Below are 24,219 nucleotides of genomic sequence, written 5' to 3'. Positions count from 1 at the left end.
GTCAAAATTAGACTCTCCTTCAGACTTCTGGTCTCCTGCCTCAGTTCTGTATGGTAAACTATCCTACCTTTGTTTTGGGAGAGTCGGTTATAATTTCTCACACCTCTAAAGAAAACAGATTTTTAAAGGCAGTTTCATTCCTTTTTGGTAGAACAATTAGAAAACACAACATTGGTTTACGTAGAAATGTTTCCTTTTTAAATTTTTTTAACTCTTTGCCTCAAAAGAAAAACTAAAAAGTCAGACAATCAGTAAAACTTTGAGAAAGCTTGGGAGAGTCTCTAGAGGGAAGCCCTCCTACTCTTAATCGCCTCCATAGGTGAGGAGCCTTGGTGAGGCGTGGTTCTCAGCTCTGGGCAAGAAGTGTGAAATTCCCCTTTGCTACCATCTTAGCCCTCCAGCACCATGGTCATGGTCGAGATTGCATGCAGCAGGCAGACCCTTGTCTTAGTTTACCATGTCAAGAAATTTTACTTCCCATATGCCTGACATATTGAGTGTTGAGACAGTCTAATTTTTTAACAGATACATTTTCCTCGTTTTAACCTGGAAAACAAATAAGGGTTCAGTTGGGAGGAAACTTTTTCATAGGAGACCTGTTTTTTCAGATCTTTATCCATTGATTCATAGTTTACATTCTGCCTGAATTTTCCTTTCCCATTCTCTTAGCTAAATCCTTCTTTATCATCAAAGCTTGATTTTGAGGTTACCTCCTTTGAGGTTTCTCTGAACCAGAGAACTTCTATCATAACACTTCTAGTGTATCTTTATGGTCCGTTCTACTCCCTGCCTGGTTAGAGCTCCCTAGAAAGATAGGAACCATGGCTTTCATCTCTTGAGTGTCTAGCATGAAATAGGCATTCAGTCCATGAATAAAGCTGTTCAGACCTGCTATTTCTATAATATGTTATTTACAAGTTTTCAAATTTATTGTTTATGAATCCAAATTACACTGTATGATATGTGAAAGACCATTAAAATATTCAGTCATCTTGTCAGATTTAAATTTATCTTTTTTCTCTCAGAATAGTCTTAAAGCTATTTAACCTTATGTCCTCAAATTCTCCATCTATAAAATGGAGATTTTAATACTTAAATGACTCACAAAGGTGTTGTAAAAATCATAGGAAGTAAACTTGAAAGAAAATTGAAAAGGAGAAAAAGTGTGTTTCTGTATGGCTAATGATGTTGAAAGATATACTTCATTTTCCAGAAGTGGGAAAATGATTTTTTTTAATTAAAAAAAATTTATCTTCTCCATGTTTAATATGAAGAGTCCCACTAACATAAACAAGCTCATAGAAGACCACTCTGCCTTCCTAATTTCTGTACCCAATTCCTGAAATTTCTTTAATCACATATTAAACTTTTTACTCCTGATTAAATATAAAAACACAAATGATAAATTCTGAAGGGAACAGTTAATGAGCCCTTTTCTCAGAGCAATGTTGGATGAGGCAGGCCTAAGGTAGCCCAAGGAGAGTGAAGGAGGTGGGAAGGAAACCGAACAGGGGTTTACTGAAAACAAATTTGGCTTAGGGAGTAGTTTGCTTACTTGTGGACTCAATGTAGGAACTGTTGACCTTTTGTGTTGACAGTCTTACACAGTGTGCCCGGTAACACAAACCCTTCCCAGAAACTCTCTGAGGTTTAGAGAAAGAGCTACAGTGGAATGGAGTTAGAAGGTCTTTTTTCCTGACATCTCTCCCTGCGACTTTATAGTAGCCAAATCATTTCAGAGGAGGCTTTTCCTTTGCTCTACGTTGACTTTTCGGTTTCTTCTAGATCACACAGGAGTATTAGCTACAATAGACTTTTCTAAAACTATATATGTTTTCTTCTGATTTAAAATTCCGGTGTCAGGCTGCATCATAATCAGAGGCAAATAAGAACATGGACAAAAAAAATTTTAAAGAATAAAAATCTTTAAGAAAACTGATTCTTGACTCCAAAACGCTCATTGCTTTGGCATTATACACCATAGAATAAACATCTCTGGAGACTGTTTCTCCCCATTCAGGTTCCTACCACACAGCATTTCTTTGTGAAATCCCAAACTAGCTCTTTATCATCACACTGATGCCTTTTTAAGCAGTGCTAGAACATAGTTTTAAGGTGTTCCCCAGTTGGACTTGGCTTTGCTTCTAAACTGCCTCTCACCACTTACCCTTCCTTTCTGTAAAATCAGAAGTAACCAAGGCAGAATTGAAATTGTGGATATAGGGGTAAAAAGCTATATGAAAATAGTACAGTTTATTTGGTAATAATATGTCATGCAGTCATGAGACCTTTATTTTGACAGGTGTTTACCTCAAAATATTGCACTAAATCAGGGTCCCTAATTACAGGGGAAGAAGAAAAAGGGAGAGTGTGACTGTAATATAACAGGGGAGGCCTGGGAGAGATGATTATAGACGATAATAGACATTAGTGAAGGCCTGTAAGAAACATTCTCCCTGGGTGAATGCCAACTGGCTTTGATTGAATAGATCATAAACTGAGTTTGCAGGAATGTTTCCAAGTGTACAGACTATATTGTGGGAATTGGCAAACCTCCTAACAAAGTGGGTGAGGTCCTAATTGTTAACTCTCAAGATGGGCATTTTTGGTTAACAGCTCTTAACTTGTACTTTTCCTATGTTTGGTACAGGGCAGAATGTAGGTTATCATGTACCTGGAGGAGGGCACTGCTGTCCAGGAAGTGGAGACACTGAAGCATTACCTTCTTTTTAATCCCAATAGAGAGTAACATTATTAAGGGGACAGTTCTGAGAAATTCTGTTGTGGTACTTTTTCTTCCATTATTTTGTTATCATATAAGCTGCATTCTGCCATAATTACTACAAGAGTGTGTCAATCACAGAATACCCTCAGTGGACCATCAATCTGAAATTATATCTGATATAACTGTTGTTTTGACACTACAAGTGATTTCAATAGCATGTACGCAGGCATATGGCCTTAAGGCTTTGTTCCAAATAATTTATCAAATTATAACATATATTGGATTTTAATTATTCATGGTAATCTGAATTCCTGAAGTGTGAATGAATAAATGTAATTCCTAAGAAGTCAATTCTGTGTACCCTGGAAAATAGAGGACTTTATGCCAAGTTAAAATGAAAGTCATTTAGGACTTAAAATGTCTTTATCTTCTATAAATAAGTGTAACCAGATTAAATCACCGACGTAATATCCCTAATTAAGAAGTTGTGAACCAAATACGTCTTGGTAACAGTAACTGACTGGAAAACTATAGAGACTTAGGTAAAGTGCTCATGTAATAGCACAACAGCTCAGGAATCCTTGGGTCAAACTCTGTCATTTCACAGGGGAGAATATTGAAGCCGTGAAAGGTTGAATGACTTACTCAAGGATCAGAAGAACAGGAATAGAACATCAGGCTCCCAAATGTCTATCCACATCAAATTATTACCTCATAGGTTTTTTCTCTAATCCAGAATTCTGCAAAAATCTATGAAAATAACCAGAGTAAAAGCTAATTAAAGAAACATTATCTGAATGAGATCCCTGAAGAGGGTAACCAGGTTTATTCATTTTTGATCCCCTAGGATGTAACATAATGCCCCACGCCAATTAAGGTAGTCAGTACATTTTTCATTATAGCAATAATTTTGTTCTTAGTACAAAGGTAAATTCTTTAAAAATATCTAATTCTTAATAGAAAAATACCTAATGCTTCCATGAGCATTTGATGTGGATGGTGCTTTGTGATGACTTAGGATTAAAATCACCAACGATAGAAGAACGTCCATTAGTAGTTTGCCAAGAAAAACAAATTTCTATATTTTGGACCTTTGTCAAGCCTGGTTTACTTTTTGGGTTATATGGCCTCTCCCCAAATAGGATTTCTTCCAAGATGTGGTAAAACCTTGTTCTTCTTTCCAGATTTTGTTTTAAGTAACCACTTGGGATTTGGCTTACCTCCATGTGGACTGGTTTTTGCTTGCTAATTTTTTTTTAAATTTCATCAAAGATATTCTCTTGTTTACTTCACCAGAAACTCAGAGTTAAGAGATTTTGATTCAGGATTACATCATGTACAATATCTTACCCAGTGAGACTTTAGAGGAAAAGCCTCAGGTCAACCAAAACTAGAGAGTTCCCTTCCCTGCTAGAGAAATCCAGGAACCCCATAGAATACATTTTTTGGATAATGAGAAAAATGTTCTGCAATCTCAGTCTGTTGTTCTATTCATCTCACATATAATAACTGTAGAAATACAGCTTACAGTTTTTTAGTGGGTTTTTTTCCTTAGTGTACATTTCACAACTTTAAATTTTTTTTAGTTTTTATTTGAGAGAGAGAGACAGAACATGAGTGTGGGAGGGGCAGAGAGAGAGAGAGAGAAAGAGAGACAGATTCAGAAGCAGGCTCCAGGCTCCGAGCTGTCAGCACGGAGCCCGATGTGGGGCTTGAACCCACAAACCGTGAGATCATGACCTGAGCCGAAGTTGGACGTCCAGCTGACTCAGCCACCCAGGTGCCCCCACAACTTTACATTTTTTTAGTGTTTTTGACACTTCGTTCTGCCAAAATCTCTGTGATGTAGTAAACACGAACAATTTTGTGTGCATTTAAAAAGACATCACATATAATCGAGACTTCTGTCATATGTTATGATGATTTGATGCAATGATAAGCCCTTATAAATTGGAGATAAATTTAATTTCAAAGATCCTAGACCAAGATGCGAGCTTTTAAAAGTTATTTGGAATTCTGAGCCTATGACAGCCATTTAACTGCAAACGAACTAGGCTAGGAATATGAATTTAATATAGTCTTTTGAAAAACTTCAGGAGTTTATGCCTTGGACAAAAGTTAAAGATTGTAATCTCTTTTGATTAACAAATGATAAAGGCACATGGCCGTGGTTTTGTTCTTGTGTGCGTGCAAGAGTATTTTGGAATTCATTGTAAGTGACCATTCAGTATAACCCCTATGCATTATGCTTGGCAAATTTTCAAGTTCACTGGTGGAAAAATGCCTATTTTACTCATCATATAAGAAACAGTTAATGATAAAAGAATGTGTGTACATGCAAGAAAACATGAGCACATTTGAGTTAAAGAAAAGGACTCTCTGAATGTAGTATTTGTGGTTCAAGATTATGAGAATCTGTGTTACTTGTGGCCTAGCAAACCTTCTAAGTATAAGAAGGATGGTGGGATTATTCACTCGGCTAGACATTTCTATATTAATAACACGTGAATAGCCAACAACAAAAAAATGTGAAGTGAGAAAATTGATTGGGAATAATCAAAAAGCAGTATTGTGGAAATAAATAGAAAATTGTTATTTTTAGCATTTATCAAGTGCTTTCACACATGTTAATTCTTTGATCTTTGTGTCACCCTAGAGAGGCATGTGTGGCAAATCTTGTCATCGTTCTTGTTTTACTATTGAGATTTGCCTAAGGTTACACAGGTTTTGTTTTTTTGTTTTTTTATAGCAGAGCTAGAAATAGAGTGAGCTCTTCCAATGCCACATCCCTACTGTGTGGTAGTGACTTTCTATGTTCTCTAAGAACCAGCAGTGATGTACATCTAACTGATAACAATTGTTACGATATGCTGGCAGCTAGGATCGCAGATGGCTTCTTACCAAAGGTCAGTTTCAGACAAGATCTTTGTCCAGGTCTTCTCTCCTTTCCCTGTCCTTTGCGTGTACTCAAAAAGCCTTTCAGGATAATTCCAAACGTTGAGCTTGGTACAAGCTATCCATCATCTATCCGTCCATCTGGTCAGTAAACTAATTGGTATATTTGCCTGTATTCCCACAATTCATGGCTACCCTTTCTGTCTTCTTTCCCCACATACTCAGACTGTACATTTCTGACAGAGAGGACTGGGGAGGGTGACAGTTGCTCTGGCCATTACCCATGTGTGATAAATTGCTTAGTAATCTCCACAGCACCTTCATGCATACGTTGAAAGTGTTTAGGGCATTGTAACTGGGGAAATTTTCCAATCTTTCATAAATAACCACTAATCTGTCCCTTTTAAATTCAGCTTTCCACATCTGTTTCAAATTGTTCAGTGCTATTCCAGGAGTGCATTAAAGCTCCAATCCAGGTGGTATTAAGGGATAAATGAGCCACAGGGAAAAGACACTCTGTATTTTTCTTAAAGCAATTCTTGCTCCTCCTTTTTTTTTGTAAAGTTAGGAGCCAAGCAATTTACGATTAAGATTTTTGGAGGATATCCTCTGTCATTTGAAGCCATCCTTGTCTATAGGTTTTAAAAAGGCAGCTTTAGCTGTGCTGTTCTAGCATACGTTAATGTTTTTCTCTGTACAGGTACATGTAAATATCCTTTCTATGAGGAAATTTAAAATAGTGTTCATTATGGTTCACTGTGGATTCTTAAAAATGACCTATAACCTAAAAAAATTGCAGTTAGAAATAAGGAAGTGTCTGAATGCACATTTGTATCTGTGATCAGGAATTTCAGAGAAAGTTACCAATAATTCATCCATTTTTGTAAAGGAAGTAGCTTGCTTTTCAGGACAGAAGGCATTATTTTGTGAAATATTTAATATTTTTTGTGTTTGCTCTACTTTTATTTAGTGAAAATTATAAAAGTGCATCTTTTCTTACTGTATATAGACCAAGTACTCTCCAAGGAAAATACGTTCATTAGAATGAACTAACCTATACTGTGTTAGATTTACAAAACTCTCCTCACATAATTTAGCGAATGCCCTGCAGTATGAATGCATATGAAGGTGGCCCTATATGGTACATCAGATGACATGTAACTATGAAAGAGAAATGTTTTCAAATTGACCTTGAAGATGTTAAGGGACTCCCAAGAACAAATGTTAGACAGGAAGATAGCTAAAAGATTTCCTATCTCTGGCATTTGTAAGAGGCATAAAAGGAACAAGTTGATTATCTGACCCAGAATACTGTGCCCACACCAGAATGTAAAGAAGAAAATTCATCTGCATGCATGCCTCTCATCAAAGTTAGTAAAAATTTCATAGACCATCACGTCAAGTGTACAAAATCATTGGCTTTGAAAATGGTTTATTTCATCGCTACAGTCTGGCGTTCCATCCACGCATAGGGGATTGACAGCTGCTCCACCCATTAGCATTAATGAATTATCAATGTACGTCCCACACACATCCACCAGGGAAGCAGAGATACTCCTCCTACACATTACTTTGTTTTTTAATCTTCCAAATGTTGTAGGATGGTTATTACCTTAATAAGTGGAAAATCATTGAACACAGCACATATTCTCTCCCATAGCTAAAACTGACATCTCACAGGAATTCATGAGGAAATGCAGTTTTATTCATCTGTTAAGATATGTTAAATTATCTCTCACCTCTGTCATCTCAGGGATGCCTAAGACCACTAAAGAAATGTAACCTGCACTGCTAAGGCATTTCGTTAAGGAACAAACAATTCAGAATGACCTTGGTAGTCTGTCGAGTGAAAATCTCCCCCTCCTGAGAGAGCTCTGGTAGTGTTCTTGAAATGCAGTGAAAAAGAACAAAATGGTTTTTGATACAGTAACCATATGTCCTGGTTTACCGGTAACAGTCCCAACTTACACCTTTTGTCCTGACGTGGTTATTAATCAACCTGTCCTCTCAAAAGATCATGGTTCAGGTGAAAAATTGAGTGTTTACCCTACTTTTAGAACCTTTCTTATACCGCTCTGCCCCTTCCCCTCCTGTCTAGGACACTTAGAGTTCCCATTCATGCTTTTCAGTTAGAACCTTGGTTTTACAAAGGAAGAAAGACAAAAAATGGTGGGCCAGTCCATGCTCCTTCAGAAATTGTAAAATTCATTGCTGTGTCTCTTACTCTTGCAGTCTTTGTATTCTTACCTCCTTTCTCTCTGATTTATGCATTGCCTTCTTTAACGCACTGCTTGCTTCTATAAAATGTTAGAGACCGGTCAAGCAGTGCCACTATAAGAATATTTTCATATAGAAACAGTTTAATGCTGCTCAGTGCTTGACAGTGTGAAAACAAAGCATGGTATGTTTTTTTCTTCTCAGTTAAGAGGATGTTGAGGTCCTGCTTCTCATTGACATGGGACTATCAGATTGAGAAATCCTCAAATTGTAGACATTTATAGATACTATGCATTTGGCACTCTCTTGTAAAGAAAAAAAAATGACAAGACATTGTCCTGGATTCAAAGAATTCAGTCTAGGATAGGAGAAGACCATGCAGAGCAAGAATTCCGTCCCTGTAGTGGTGGAGTACTCCTAGTATGTGAAGGTGCTATCATTTTTCATTTTGTGGATTTATCTTCAACTACAGTTTTGAAAGACCATCATAAAGCTCTCTCTTTGGCTTCTGCCCTGCAAAATAGACGTTATTTCCTTCAGTGCACTTTTATTTTACTTCTTAAAAACAATTACCCTTATCCTGTCTTCTTCTGAGTTGCCTCTTGTGTACAGCTCCTACCCACATACCCATATATATTGTACTCAAGTAGCAGTGCAGTGAATTTATGTAAAAAGATCTGGTGAGGCATACGGCCCCCAAATATCATACTTATTTACTTGTACCTCTGTGTCATGCCTCAAATAAATACAGCATTCAGAGGATGCAGTCATATGGGAGTAATACTTCCTTCCAACCTTATATGTTCTCATCACCCTCTAGTGTGTTTCCTCCCTCTGGTGCATCCTTCCTGTTTCCTGGTTACGCTAATTCCCATAAGTTCTGTTTTCTATCTTCTTTTGTCTATAGTTTCTTCTATGATCATCCTGCTCCATTGACTTTAGGTTTCCCTTCTGTACAATTGGCATTAAATCCAGGTTTTGTGTTTGGATGGATTGTATCATCACTTCCATTCTTGACTCCCATGGTCTTCTCTTCCTCACCCACTCCTCAGGCAAGCCCCAGGGACTCTAGTGCAGTCGTGTCTCTAACACTGGCTCCCTCTCCTCCCTTACCATGATCCAGTTCCCTAATGATATTCTCAGCTTCCAAGCCAGGCCTATCTACAAGTCAGCTTGCACATGGATTCCAGTTTACTTCTTCTAAAACACATAACCCTTTCACTGAAGACCCCTCACCAGTGATAAATTCAGATGTCTCCGTCAAACTGGCTCTCTGTGACTATTTAGACCTATTTCCTTCTGTCTTCTTCTATGAGTCTAATGCTTGCATAGAAAGGCACTGCTGACCTCTGAAGTTAGAACATCTGAATCTGAATTCTGGTTCTGTCACTTGCTGGCTCTGTGATCATGGCGTGATCATTTAACTTCCCTGTGCTTCATTTTCCTCACCTATAAAAAGGAGATAGTAATTTGACCTAGTACAAAGGATCGTTGTAAGGATTATGAAATGCTCAGAGCAGTGTGTAGCATACACTAAGGGTCCAATAAATATAAGCCATTATTAGACTCCATTTGCGTTTCCTATGCACAACTCATATTTTCATATTCCTATGACTTTCTCATGCTTTATTTTGTTTTCAGAATGTTCTCCTCTATTTCCATCTCTATTCATTCAAACCCTACACATTTTATGTTCATTTTCCTCCTCCCTCTTCCATGTGGCTTTCAGACAAACTCTTAATATTGAAAACATCTCTCCAATTTCCATAGCCTCTCTTCTGCACCTAACAGTATTTGTCCCTTTCCACATGTTATAATTATGTGGATACGTATCTTTCCTCTGAAAATATAGTGAGAAACAGGAACTGATTTATGAATTTGTACATTTTCCTCAGTGCCTAACCAAATTAATATTAGATACTGTATTTGTTGAATAAATGAATGAGTATTCCCTGATATGCAAGCACAATATAGTTTTTAGAAACTTGCCCAAATTAGCATCTTTTCTTTGCTTAGTTATTTAATTGATTTCTCTTTGTTCTAATCCCATCTTCCCCCCCTTTCTTCCCCACTCCTCTCCTGTCTCTTCCTTTCTTCTCTTCCTCCTCTTCCTCATTAAAAAAATTTTTTTAATGTTTTATTTATTTCTGAGGGAGAGAGAGACAGCGTGAGCAGGAGAGGGTCAGAGAGAGAGGGAGACACAGAATCTGAAGCAGGGTCCAGGCTCTGAGCTGCCAGCACAGAGCCTGACGCAGAGCTCAAACCCACGAACCGTGAGATCATGACCTGAGCCGAAGCCGGACGATTAACCAACTGAGCCACCCAAGCGCCCCTTCTCATTTTCTTTAATTCTGTTTTCCCACTTTGTAAAATTTTCTCATCAACCTCATAGACCAGCTGTCCAGGCACAAAGGGATACTGCCTCAGGAGGGAAATATATTGTCATTTTTGTTACTTTTCTTTGTCAAAAATAATTGAGCATGTAACATCCAGTCATTATGCTCTTTACTTATCTGCACTACTGAGAATCAAGCGATTGTTAAATAGCAAATAAAAATAAGCCCAATTTTTGGACACGGAGAAGTAATCTCTCAAGAACTTTTAAATTCCATGTTCTGATTGTTGGCATGTGTTTTGAGTATAGTTTGTCTTTCCAGAAAAAGGTTTAGTGTCATGAGATTATTTTGTTTGTGAAGTAAAATGGGTTACATTGTTTCAGGTGTGCAACATAGTTATTTGACAGGTCTGTACATTGCCCTGTGGTCGTCACACTTGTAGCTACCATCTGTCACCGTACAACACTATTATAATACCATTGACTATATTCCCTATGTTGCACCTTCTGGTGACTTAAACCATTCCATAACTGGAAGCCTGTATCTCCTACTCCCCTTCACCCGTTTTGCCCATCCCCCCCAACCCCCTTCCCTCTGGCAGTGACTAATTTGTTCTCAGTATTTATGGGTTTGTTTCTGCTTTTTTTGTATTCATGTGTCTTTTTAGAGTCTACATGTAAGTGAAATTATATAGTATTTGTCTTTCTTTGTATGACTTAATTTGTCGTCAGAGATGGCAAGATCTCATCCATTTTTATGTCTGAGTAATATTTCATTGTATGCATATACCACATCTTCTTTATCCATTCATCTATCAGTGGACACTTGGGTTGCTTCCGTATCTTGGCTACTGTAAATAATACTGGAATAAACATAGGGGTGCATATATCTTTTCAAGCTAGTGTTTTCGGGGGGGGGGTTGGGTTAATACCCAATAGTGAAATTACTGGATCATATGATACTTGTATTTTTTAATGTTTTGGGGAAAGTCAGTATCATTTTCTACACTGTCTCTACCAATTTACATTCCCTGATGAGTTATTTTTAAAAGACAAATTTGATCAAAGGTCTCCAAGAGTAAATTTTTAAGTATTTTTTTGTTCATTTGGTGCTTGTTTTCCTTAATCTGCCAATTTCTTTCCCTCTTTTCTCATTTACAATGTCATTTTGACACATTATTTCCTCTAACATGTTAATTGTCCTCTTTTCTTGATCAGTGTCCTATCCTTTCTCCTATCTGACAACTGCCTAAAATATCATGTTGTTTTCCATTTCCATAAGTCTTGAAACATCTCCTGTCTTGGAGGAATGTTCTTACAAGTGCTGTGAAAGACGTCAATAGTAACCATTTAAGTCACATTTCTCATTAATTGTGAGCCTGCACAAAACCAGTGTAGCTACTTGTATTAGTGAATACAAAATAGAAAAATCGAATATGCTATTATCTCTTTATAGGATTGAGGAATGTAAAGTTAGCAAGAATGAATGGTAGTTTGGAAAGTCAAACTTGAATTCTTATTTTAAAATTATCATCTAAAGCCATATGTAAAGTTGAATAATTTCAAAACCTCTCTGCTTCTGCTTTCCTTCCTGAGTCATAATAAGTAAATGTTTAGGACTGGACAAAACACGTAATTTTGAGGATCCTGAGTAACAACACTATGTATACAGCATTATGAGATTATAATTTGTGGTAAATGCGTTCTCAACACTGGTATTTTGTTTTTCCTAATTTAGGGTAGAAATTTAGCATCCGGAGAGGTTGGATTTTTTCCAAGTGATGCTGTCAAGCCTTGCCCCTGTGTAAGTATGAGTATTTTCTGGTTTCAACGCTGTAATTTTGCAAGAATGTACAAAGGATATAATCTTGTCACTCAGTAATTTTATTAATGTTTTCTGGAGTGATCATATTATTTCAAGTTTGACAGTATGGTCAGTGTCATTAAAATCTAAAGTCACCATGATTCCATTCCATTAAAGATATTTTTTAAATTATATATGCAAGGGGAAAAATTCAACAGTAGAATTTATAGAATTGTCTACAGGGTGTTAGAAGGAATAAACCAAAGCTATAGATTAGCTGCATTTTCCCTTTTTCCATGGAGGTGAGAGTGGTAGGATTTAACTTATTCCTAGCCATTTTGGGTTATAGAGAGATATTATACTTCAACTAGTGTGTTTGAAAGCATACTAGAAAGCATGAAGGTCCATAGATTCTTCGGTCAAATCTCTAAATACATTTATTTGTGCTTTAGTTTGTCGTTGCTGTTTCTTTAATGTCATAATGGCATTTTCTGAAAGCATCAAGATAAGAAGAATGAATGAGTATTTACTCATATATTATAGATAAATATAACATAAAATGTACATTCTGGCACCTTATTAGATTTATAAATTTCTGTTTAAGGTGACATTTTATCATAATTTGGTGTTCAGGGTGGATTTTTCTATGAAACTTTTGAAGTTCTTGATTTGAAGTAAATGAAATTCCTTTACTAAAATAATGGAGTTAATGGTTAAAAAAAACTCTCCTTAAATTATCTCGCTTGCTCTACTATTTCAATCCTTTCTATATTTACAAACGCTTTCTAATGTTATAAATGTGACTGTCTGGCATCCTTTATTTCAGACTGTAGTCTGTAGACTAATGTACTCATTCCAGCTTCATTAATTTCAAAAGCAAAGGGAACCAAAAAGCATTTCCTATTGGTTCTGTGATCTGATGTCACATGTTTTTATCTACTAATCTTTAAAAACTGTTGAACTTTGATACCACTCTTATTTAATTGTATAAGTAAAATGAGTTTTTAGCTAGTTTTCTGTCATTTGTATAAACAAGATTCAGGGTGCCTATACATAAAACAATGATATTTATCTGTAGGCAGGTAGCAGGAAATCTCCCGCATCCTAATATTGAGATGTTTGGGGACCTCCAGACATCAAATCAAGAATATTAAGCATTTCATGTATTGAGTGCTATTATGCTTCTACAGCCTTCTGCATGTGGCATAAAAGGAACATTTGGACTTTTAGGAAAGTTCTGGCACACAGATATTTAATACCTGTTGCTGTATGGATGAACAAAGGGGTGAGAAAGCAAGCAAAAGCTCCTAGCTGAACCTGGCTAGTTAACAATGGTAGACACTATATCAGCTTATATTTAATGGTGTTTGGTGACTCCGTTACTAGAAACAAAAACTTGTTCGCAATTTAAAGCTGGTAAGGAGTTGTAGAGGAATACATAATTATCACTGGGACAGCTAGCTAAATATGATTGTTTTATAGTTCAAAGTTAATAGTTATTAAAATTTAGTGCTTACTTAGTACAATTATAGATTCATTCATTGGTGGTAGGATAAGTTAGGTGAAGATAACTAGAAGGAGAGATGAGAGGGAAGGGTAGATTGAAAAAATATGGAAGGTGCTATCCCTACTGACCCTGGGACATTTTGTTTATCAGGGGTCATGTGGAATATTCTGTTCTGAGTTCAAAAGTTATTCTTCTATATATGCTGTGCTAGTTTCTTCAAAAGTTTGGAGAGAAAGCTAGAACTGAGAAAAACACAGGAGGAATATAAATGGAACAATTTCATTTCTGGTAATATGATAACTGGAGACCAAGCCCGGAGCACAGTGCAAACTTGGGGATCTCGGTGACTTGGGGAGTCCTCAGTGGGTGAACAAGAAGGAAACAATTCCATAGAAGAAGATATGCGTATCCTCATCTTGGACCTAGGTTGAGAAGAAAAAAAGAAAGCAGTCTTCCCTAAGAATTCCTAGCCTTAGATCCAAAATCCACCCAGGTATGGGGCCTGAATTCATACGAGCTCTGTGACCTAAATAATTGTAAGCTAGAAACAGTTGAAAATGATTTCACGTTGATTGTGTTTCCAATACAAGTACAGATTGTTTCTAGATTGGAGCCTCATAGCACATGGTCCTCAGAGGATTTCTACGGATACAGCCCCTAGGAATATAAGTTCACAGCATGAGATCATCCAGTTCCTAATTAAACAAACCATTTTAAGCAAAGTTCAGCAGAAAAAGTAAAATTCAGAATTAGACACAAAGACAGCAGATACTGTAATTATCAGATACTGAGTTCAAATTTTTATATTTAATATGGTTGAAGAAAAAGAATAAAAGTCTAAGAAGAGAACAAGTCACTAAGTTAACTGGATATATTTCACAAAGAATCACCGAGTAAGTAAAATGAATACCTTAATGGAAACATTATATGACATGCTTAGACAAAATTGGATAGAAAATTGGAAGACAAACCTGAAGAAACTTCTCAATGAGTAGTCCAGAGAATTAAGAAATGGAAGTCTAACAGAGAATGGAATGATAAAGTTCAAATGCACATATTTGAAGGAGGTAATAAGAATAGAGATAATTGTAGGAAAGCAATATTCAAGGGGCGCCTGGATGGCTCAGTCAGTTAAATGTCTGGCTTCTGTTCAGGTCATGATTTCATGGTTGGTGAGTTCAAGCCCTGCATTGGGCTCTGTGCTGACAGCTTAGAGCCTGGAGCCTGCTTCAGATCCTGTGTCGCCCTCTCTCTGCCCCTTCCCTACTTGTGCTCTGTTTGTGTGTGTCTCTCTCTCTCAAAAATAAACAAACATTGAAAGAAAAGCAATATTCAAATAAATAATGGCTGAACATTTTCCAGAACTTATGATAAAACTAATCTTAAGAGTCAAGGATATACAAAATTAATCAACAGCTAGATGCATTTTAGTGAAACTTGAGAACATCCAAAATAAGGAGAAAATATTTAAAACAACCTTAAAGAGAATGCAGATTACCTATAAAGTTTTGATCATTTGACTCCTATCTAATAACAGCAATTAAGGAGGCAACAAAAGTTTCCATTTCTGGTAATTGTCCAGTAGTCTCTTTTGGATCAATCCTCCGACAGGAAACAATGATAAACCCTGGGCAAGATATTAAAACAACAATTTGAAGGCATTGGCTAAGAGAAGAGTTGACACTCAGAGAAAGGGGATGGTGCTGGGTTAGTTTCCTGGTTTTATGGCTGTCTTGAGGAAAGATACCAGGCTGTGCCCTGCAAGGTAGCTAAAGTTCAGATAGAAACCTCACAGTATCACTAGCTTGAAGAAGCAGAGTTCAAAGGAAGCACACAGTGGAAAGGGAGGCAGGAAATCTTAGAAAGGATAGTGTCAGAGAGGGAGGAACCTCAAGTTCTGTGTTAAAAGCTTTTGCGTCAATTTTTCCGTGTGGTATGGATTCCCAAGTTGCTCAGTTCAGGCTTAAAAGAGCTAAACTGAGGATTCATCTGCCATTCACCACAGGGGAGCTAGTTTGTGGTTGGAGTTCAGCCAAATTAACTGCCCGCTTTAATAAAAAAAAAAAAAATCATATCCCTTGTAGAAGCACCAAAGAATCCCGAGCTGCTACAGCATATTGTTCAAATTGTGCGAGATACTGTTCAAAACTACTCAATATATAAAGAACCAGTAAAACACAAACTACACTCAAAAAAAGAAAAGGCAATCAAGAGAGAACAACCTTGAGATGTCCCAAATGATGGAGTTAGCAGGAGAAGGTTTTTAAAGTAGTTATAACTAGGGACGCTCGGGTGGCTTAGTCGGTTAAGCGTCCGACTTTCGCTTAGGCCATGATCTCGCAGTTTGTGGGTTCGAGCCCCGCGTCGGGCTCTGTGCTGACTGCCAGCTCAGAGCCTGGAGCCTGTTTCAGAGTCTGTGACTCCCTCTCTCTCTGACCCTCCCCTGCTCACACTGTCTCTCTCTCTCTCCTAGAAATAAATAAAACATTAAAATTTTTTTAAAGTAGTTATAACTAGGTTAAATTCATAAAGGAAAGTATGTTCATATTGAATGCACAGGAAACCTCAGCAGAGAAATAGGAACTATTAAAAAGAAAACTAAATGGAGATTCTATAATTTGAGACTTTAGTATTTGAAGCAATAAGAATAATATGTTCAAACATTTGAAAGGAAATTAGTCAACTTAGAAGTCTTTCCTCCGTTAGGTTGAAGTAATGACATTTCCAGCCAAACACAGAAAGTTCACTTCTAACTATCCCATCTAACTTGTATAAGATGTATACTTCTGGAAGAAGTACATATCTTATATATATTACTTTACATGTGTGCTATATTCCCAGTAAAATATTTTTAAAAGCTGTATATGACCATAGCCAAAGTTTGACAATGTAAACAGCCAGTAATGAAGATAGAATAGGACATTAGAGAAAAATGGTCAAAGATGAGAATATCTTCAAAGATAGGAGACTATCCAGAAGAAAATCATCTATTGTGTTATATAAGAAAGGGTCCCAAAAAAGAAGTGGAGAGGGCCCATGACAGATAGAAAAAGACAGGATCCCACCCTGGTTATGGGGATCAGTGCTAAGAAGATAGTTCTGGCACTTCACACCTCGGAATACACACACCAAAGAGCGAGAAAGCTCTAAAAAGACACATCAAGGTGAAACAGCCTCGAGGATATTGGTTCTGTCTTAGAATGTTACATAACCTGTAATTTTTGTGGCTCTTCAGCCTTTGCACAGCCAAAGGACTCCATACGATACACTGAAGCTCTTTTCCCTTTTTAGTCCCCTCTTTGTTTTGTTGGTTTGGTTTTATTGTTTTTGGTTTTTTTGTTTCTTCTCTCTAGGGACACAGATTCGTTTAGGAATAAGCATGCATTTATGGGGCTCCTGGGTGGCTCAGTCGGTTGAACTCAGGTCATTATTTTACAGTTCATGGGTTCAAGCCCCACATCGGGCTCTGTGCTGACACCTCAGAGCCTGGAGCCTACTTCAGATTCTGTGTCTCCCTCTTTCTCTGTCTCTCTAAGATAGAAAAATGTTAACAAAAAATTTAAAAAAGGAATAAGCATGCATTTAAAAAGTATAAAGAGGGAGAAGGAAGGAGGAAGTATTTTTCCATCAGGTTTCAGGAGCCATGTATATCTTACCATTTAAAGAAAAATCGTTGAAGATTGATTACTGTTTGGGAAAAGAAATGCTATAAGAAAATATTTGCAGGATTTGAATAGGTGTTATATACTCTAAATATTATATTCTGTGTATCAGGATTTTGTATGTTGGTGAAATTTAAAATGTGATCCATAGTATAGACATATTTAAATATTAATAACTTTGGAGATATTCTGTCCAAAAAGATAATTTTGTTATATATAGCTATTATCTTGGAAGGTCAAAATAATAGCAACACTTTATGAAAACTGACATAGCTAAGAGACATATTTACATTGATCAGAACTCTGTTACAAATTAAGGATAACAGTATTTTTAATCACCTAATATAAAAAGGCCCAGGAATACTGTGGGATGTATACATCAAAGACTCAGATGATTCATGAAAAATCTCTAAATACAAATCAATCTGTACTTCTTGTCTTTTCTTAGGAACTTATAAACTATGTTACACTCTAGTAGTATGTATTTTATTTGTTATTCTTTGAATATTAATATACCTTACTTGGTTTTGTTCATTTTCTAGTTGCAATTAACAACTAGAAGGTTTTTTTTCTTTTTCTGTCTTTATTTGTGTAGAAAATGTAACATTTTTGCTTTTGCAAATTTCCATAGAAGGAAAAATGAATATTTTCCATGACTTTTCATCTTCAAAAGGTTTGCAAAATCAGAGTTTAGAATTTATGATACAAAATACGAGTCTATATCCAATATATATTGTTTATTTTGCCTGTTTTCTGGGAAAGCAGAGTGCTATTTGGTTTTCCTAACATTTTCATTTTAATTTTCTATGATAGGATTGAACTGCCTTAATAATAAATACCAAACGCTTCCAATTCATATTTTTTCTGTCATCTCTCCTCTTGAAGGTACAGTGGTGGTAAAATGAATGAAAGTATGAATTAAAGTAAAATGAATTATTTTCTACTTATCTAACATATACTATGATTCACTCTGTATAAAATTGCCAATGGATAGTTCCAGGACTGTGCTATTTAGGGTTTTATAGAGCTGAGTCAGCTGAACTGAATTAATGATTGATTTCTAAAAGCTTCCCTTAAGTAAACTTAATCTATTTTTTGCCTTTTTATATCTCAGGTGCCCAAACCAGTAGATTATTCTTGCCAACCCTGGTAAGTATTAGAAATGTTTATGTAGCTGAGTTGAAATACCATACCCTTAGCTTGAGGAGGTCTAAAATGTAGGGGTACTAAACCACATTCCATTTCCATTTGTCCTGGCTAAAGGTGTTTTCAGATACAACAAAACACCATAATGAATTTATATATTGCTGACCTTTCCATAATATCATCGGAGTGGTGTATGCGTGTGTGCGTGTATGTGTGTGTATGTATACATGTACTTGATTGTAAGTTCAAAGTTTATAACAGCCACAGAAAGAGATGGAACATTGGCAAATATTTATCTTGTATTTTAGAAAAGTAGATTCCATTAAGCAGAGAAAAAAATACATACTTCCCTTGTCTGAAACTAAAAATTAGCCCAGAAAGGACAGTAGATCCTAAATTGTAATATGAGAACGAGATGTATCCATGTCTAAAGTTTTGGGTCTGCATGGACCCCACTTACCATGTAGAAGCTAGCCTTCTCACTAATAGAAATAGGGAAGCAGGGAGGATAGTGCTGACTTTTTAGACATGATGAGTTTAAGGAGAAGTGATATCTTCAACTGGAAAAAATACACCAGAATAGTCATGATCATCATATGAAAATAGCTAATATATACCAAGTACCTACCGTGTGCTTAGTATTCTATATGTCTCATTTTTGTTTTCCAATATCTTTATAAGGAAGGTTGTTACTATCTTTACAGATGAGGGTTAAGACTCTGCAACTAGTAAGCAGGAGAGCCAGGATTCCAAGGGATCCCATCTGTCCATTGCCATACACCTGTCCAAGTACAAAACGTGGGCTTATTTACTTATTTATGTTTGTTTCCCTAAATTTTGTGTTTGGCTTCTCTTACAATGACTGCATCTGTTTTCTTCTTCTTGATACAAAATATATGCATACAAATTAGATAATAGTGTATGTATATAAATGAGAGATTCTGAGAGTATATAGTACTAGTTCAGTTTGCAGGTGTAGATGGAACATCTGAGTTGCCTGATATTTTTAAAGTGTTCTATTTTCTATTATATAACAAAAGCATAGAAAATGCCTAGTTGCTATAGAACTACACTGTCCAAAGTATGGGGTTCTTCCCATCAGCCCTCTTGCTGTCCCCCATCATCACGGCTGCCCACTGTAGCTATTATCTGTTTGCTCAACCTCCTCCCTGGGCTTCAGCACTGAGCTTGCTGAAGAAATTATAGCAGTCTTGTGATAGAACTGGGAATCTTTGCTACATGTTTACTTAGTTTAAGATGCATTTGAGGTCAGAACTACATGGAATTAAAAGCCAAAATCCTGTCAGGAATTCAATTTGGAGAACTGATACCGTGTATAATCAAAGTGAACAACACCAGGAACTGGTAAAATCATGGGAGTATGATGATGAACTTCCTTCTCTTTTACTATTTTTTTTTTTTTTTACAAACTAGACATAATAGTTACAAAGGTAATGATCTTAGAGATAAATACTAGTGCTGCAAACTGCAGATTTTTTTTTTTTTTTTTGGATTTTTTTGAAATAAACCGATAAGGTACGTGGGAACCATGCAGGGCACAGGAGATTAGCTTTGGAACCCTTTGTTTTAAAATGCACTCTTGCCAGTATGTAAAATTCTACCAAAAATAAAACTAACCAGTTAGAAAATGGTATTGTTCCAAATGATTTAAAAAAAAAATGAAGATGTTCAAATGAGGGAAGAGCCTTGAAGATAGGAGCAAATAAAGACATTTCATGGTAAAATTTTTAATTTTTTTTTCATGGACAGTTTATTCACACTAAGCAGACAATTTCATGTGAAATGCTTTCTGCTAGGGAACAAAATGGTCACGTATATCGGAAAATGGAAACTTTGGTTTTGGAAATACTAAATTGTTTATAGGAAATTATACTGAATGATGACATGTGCTTCTCAAGTAATTAAGAAGTTGCCTTGTCTATTTATTACATCTCCATGTAAAAACAACCTGTTCTTACAAGGTAAACTTTGTCTCTTGGGTAGGCCACGAAATAAAACAGACAAGATGATTATTTTCATTTGCCTGGGTATAGAATTCTAGGTGAGAAGTCATTTTGCATCTCAAATCTTAAGGCACTGCTCTGTTGTTTTCTAACTTCCAACTCAATGCCATTTTGATACCTGATTCTTTGTATGTGATCTGATTTTGTGGGTGTTATCATGTAGGCAGGGATGAGGCATGGGGCCTAAAACCAGGGAACTGTCTGAAATCCATGTGAAGAACAAGATACAGATGCCAAGGTTCCTTCCCCATTCTCCATGTAGTCAGACAACTTTTTCCCCCTACCCTAGCAAGAGACACTGGAGTTAGAAGGTATATTATGTGGAAAAAGTAAGCCACGTAAGGCTTACACTTAGAGCAATCCCAGCAGAGATTGAGGGAGATGGTATACTGGGAACAGAGTGGTCAAATTAAGGGAAGTCTATATACTGACTGATGATGATCCCAGTTCCTTTGTAGAGCTCAGTTCCAGTACTGCGACTGCAGCTGTACGTGCAGACTACCCTCTCCTTGCATCCAGATAGGAATCTGGAAGATTTTTCTCTAAAGAAACTGAATAGACTCAGTAAAAAACAAACAAAAACAAGCCTAAAATCCTCTCATTTGGGTATTATACTGCTCCGTGAAATCACATTTTTGCCAAATAATGAGGTTCCTACCTGGCAAGTCTGATTTGGTGCGCCTACCTGCACAGAGATGCCTCTCTCCTAAATATACACAGACAACAAAGAGCAACCAGACAAAGAGAAAAGCTTTGAACTAGAAAACAAATAGATTAAATAGGAAAAAGAAACCAGGAAGATAGAGACATTAGAATGAGCAGAGGAAAGATTTGTTTTTAAAACCTTTAATTGATAGTCTCAGAAGAGATGACACCATATTCATGGAAGTGAGCTGCATGTGTTAAAAAAGGAACAATCAGAAAGTAAGAAAGAGCCCTCTTAAATATTGAGTAGAGGAGTTGGAAAATAAAGTTGAACAAATCTTCCAGAAAATCAAAGAAAGAGATAATAGGGGAGAAAAGAGAGAAATTAGACAATTGATCCAGCAAGTACAGTATTAATTTAGTGAGAACTCCAGAAAGAGAAAACTGAGAGCAGCAATTATCAAAGAAATAAAACAAAAATTTCCTAGAACTGAAGGATATATGGCTGTAAGTGAAAGATGTTACTGAGAGTCCAGGATAATATTGAACTAAAATGTGTTGGACATAACTGGAAGGCATGTTATCATGAAATCTTACAGTATAGAGAAAACAATCTGAAAGTTGTCAGGGACAAAAAGCGATCACATCACATAGAATGGCAGTGAATTCCAGGTTAGAAGACAAAAGGACAATGGCCGAAAATATGAGGAGCAAAGTAACTCCTCACCTAGAATTCTATACCCAAGTAAATTCTGAATTAAATGTTAAGTAAAATAGAAATATTTTTCTAGATGTGAGGCTTTCTCAGAATTACAACCCATGTGTCCACTTATAGGAAGCTGAAGGATGAGCTAATAAACCAATAAAGAGGGAGGTATGGACTCCAGAAAATGAGAGCAAAGGGATGTCCCGGTCCTATAATAATTCAGCAGGCTTAGAGAACAAGTAATATGAATTAGAACAAGAGGGTGCAGGGCTCAGAAGAAATGAATGTCTCTATAGGAAAAACCGGACAGGTTCGGTAAGTGGTGTGGAGAAGTATATTATTGAGGGGGTTATCGTTCTCTTGAAGAATTTAGAAAGAATTTGTAAGACAAAGCCTGAGCCAACAAAAACCTGAATTCTTTTTTGGATATCAGGTGTTCTTTGAACATGCAAACATGACAAAACTGGGCCAGATGATGGCTTGGCTCTGTAGAGGTTATCCAAAAGGAAGAGTGAGGAACAGCACTGTGAAGGAATGAGCCTGAAAGGAGGAGAAATGAGTTTCTTCCCTGACACTTAAAAATGATCAGTTAAGAAATTGTAGTTTGATGATACTATTTAGAAATATGCAAGCACAAATAAAAAATAGATAAAATGCTTTTGAAATGGAACTTGGGATAGAGAGCTGATAAGATAGGGTAATGCTGCTTTTTCATCATTATTATAGTACAGGTTGCCTTTAAAAACCGTTTCGACATTACTTTGATGAAAATGCATATACCGTATACTATTTGTGATAAAGTGCCGTGAAAGAAATTAGGATAATGTAATAAGAATAATGGAATGGAATATATGAGATGCAGGACAACATTCTTCAGATGGGATGGTCAGAGAAGACCTCACTCTGGGCTTATATGATAAGAAGGAATGTGTATGGAGTGAGGGAGTATTTTCTAGGCAAGAATACAGTCTGTGAGAAGATTCTTAAGATCAAAAAGAGGTTGGTGAATTCCTAGACCTGAAAGAAGGCTGAAGACTAGTGAAGAAAGGGGTTGTAAGAGAGAAGTTTGAAGAGTGAACAGATCCTACTAGGTACTCGTAGTTCATGGGTTATCATAACTACTTTTAACCCGAGGTACCATCTGCATAAAATGCCCTCAGCTCTCCTTCTGTACTTGGTAGAAATCTCACATATCCTTCATCCACAAACTTTTGTATTTTAAACAAACACTTAGTGTAAGTTAAAAGCAGGTATTTATACCAAGTTACCTGAGTCTATTACGTGAATGAGAGAATTTTCTGGAATGTTAATTCACGAAGTTTTGAAAGAGAGCCAATGGAAACATAAAAATTTTTCCCTTTGAATTTTATTGCTCAAAATCTCTGCTATATTGTGCAAATATGTAAAACATATATTTGATGTAACAAGGTTATTAAAGAGTATTTTAACATTGAATTTGAGCCTTTTACTATAACTGTTATTGTTATGGAATGTAGATCTGTTTAAGGCAAAGATGGTTTAGGAAGAATTGAATTCTGGTATTGAAAATACCTTTTAAAATTAAATTTTAGGGGTGCCTGAGTGGCTTATTCAGTTGAGTGTCTGACTCTTGATTTTGGTTCAGGTCATGATCTCATGGTTTTGAGATCAAGCCCCTTGGAGGGCTCCATGCAGGCCATGGAGCCCACTTAAGATTCTCTCTCTGCTCCTCCCCTACTTGTGTGCCTGCGCACACACTCTTGTTCTCTCTCTGTCAAAAAAAATTTTTTAAATTGAATTTTACTTACAACTAAGTTCTTAGGAAAATTGGTTATCAACACTTTGCACCATAAACATTAATCTTCTATCCCCCCAAAGAATTGTTTAAAAATAATTTAAGTTGTTACTGGAATTTTCTTAAAAGGATGCTGAAAGTAGTATACCTTTCATTTCATAGTGTACATAGAAGAGGTGAAATTTTAGAGGGGCCTGAATGTGCATGTGTGTGTGTAAGCATGTACACGTGTGTGTATGTGTGTATGTCCTATGCATGCTAGTCCCCCCCTACAAGTCTTTTTCCTTCTTGTTCTTAAACCCTCCATAAATCTCTAACTCTATACCTACCACTCCTTTCTTGTCCCACTTATTTATTTGATAAATATTTACTTGGTGCTTACCATGTGTCAGGCACTGTTCACTTCACTGTTGTTGGCTTTGTAGAAGATTTGTTTTTCTTTTATTAAAGGACTTTGCATTATTTTTTGAAGCAATGTAATTAGTATAGAAGTAAAGGTAAAAACAGCTGAGATCTGCCACTAAATTAAAATCCTGACAGATAACTTATTTTTAGCTTCTGTTTTGTTCCAGGTACATTACCCAAATTTTCTGTGTCCTTGTTTCTTTCAGGTATGCTGGAGCAATGGAAAGATTGCAGGCAGAGACTGAACTTATTAATAGGGTAAATAGTACTTACCTTGTGAGGCACAGGACCAAAGAGTCAGGAGAATATGCAATTAGCATTAAGTAAGTAGGACAAGTCCTTTTACAGAAATAGATTTCCTGTTTTCATAATTG

General features: G+C 36.4%; 1 protein-coding gene across 1 annotated transcript in view; it reads left to right on the top strand.

Annotated features, from left to right (window-relative positions):
• VAV3 (vav guanine nucleotide exchange factor 3) overlaps window positions 1–24,219 on the top strand; it is a 349,649-nt gene that overhangs the window by 296,994 nt on the left and 28,436 nt on the right. Inside the window, exons 21-23 of the mRNA XM_077765552.1 lie at window positions 11,911–11,976; window positions 18,260–18,294; window positions 24,052–24,168. Of these exons, the coding sequence (XP_077621678.1) occupies window positions 11,911–11,976; window positions 18,260–18,294; window positions 24,052–24,168 (218 nt within the window). The remainder of the gene's footprint in view (window positions 1–11,910; window positions 11,977–18,259; window positions 18,295–24,051; window positions 24,169–24,219) is intronic.

This window comes from Crocuta crocuta, unplaced genomic scaffold, assembly GCF_008692635.1.
Source record: "Crocuta crocuta isolate KB4526 unplaced genomic scaffold, BGI_CrCroc_1.0 scaffold274, whole genome shotgun sequence".
In the NCBI taxonomy this organism is placed as follows: domain Eukaryota; kingdom Metazoa; phylum Chordata; class Mammalia; order Carnivora; family Hyaenidae; genus Crocuta; species Crocuta crocuta.
The sequence above is the reverse complement of the archived record's forward strand: the minus strand, read 5'-3'. Positions and strand labels throughout refer to the sequence as shown.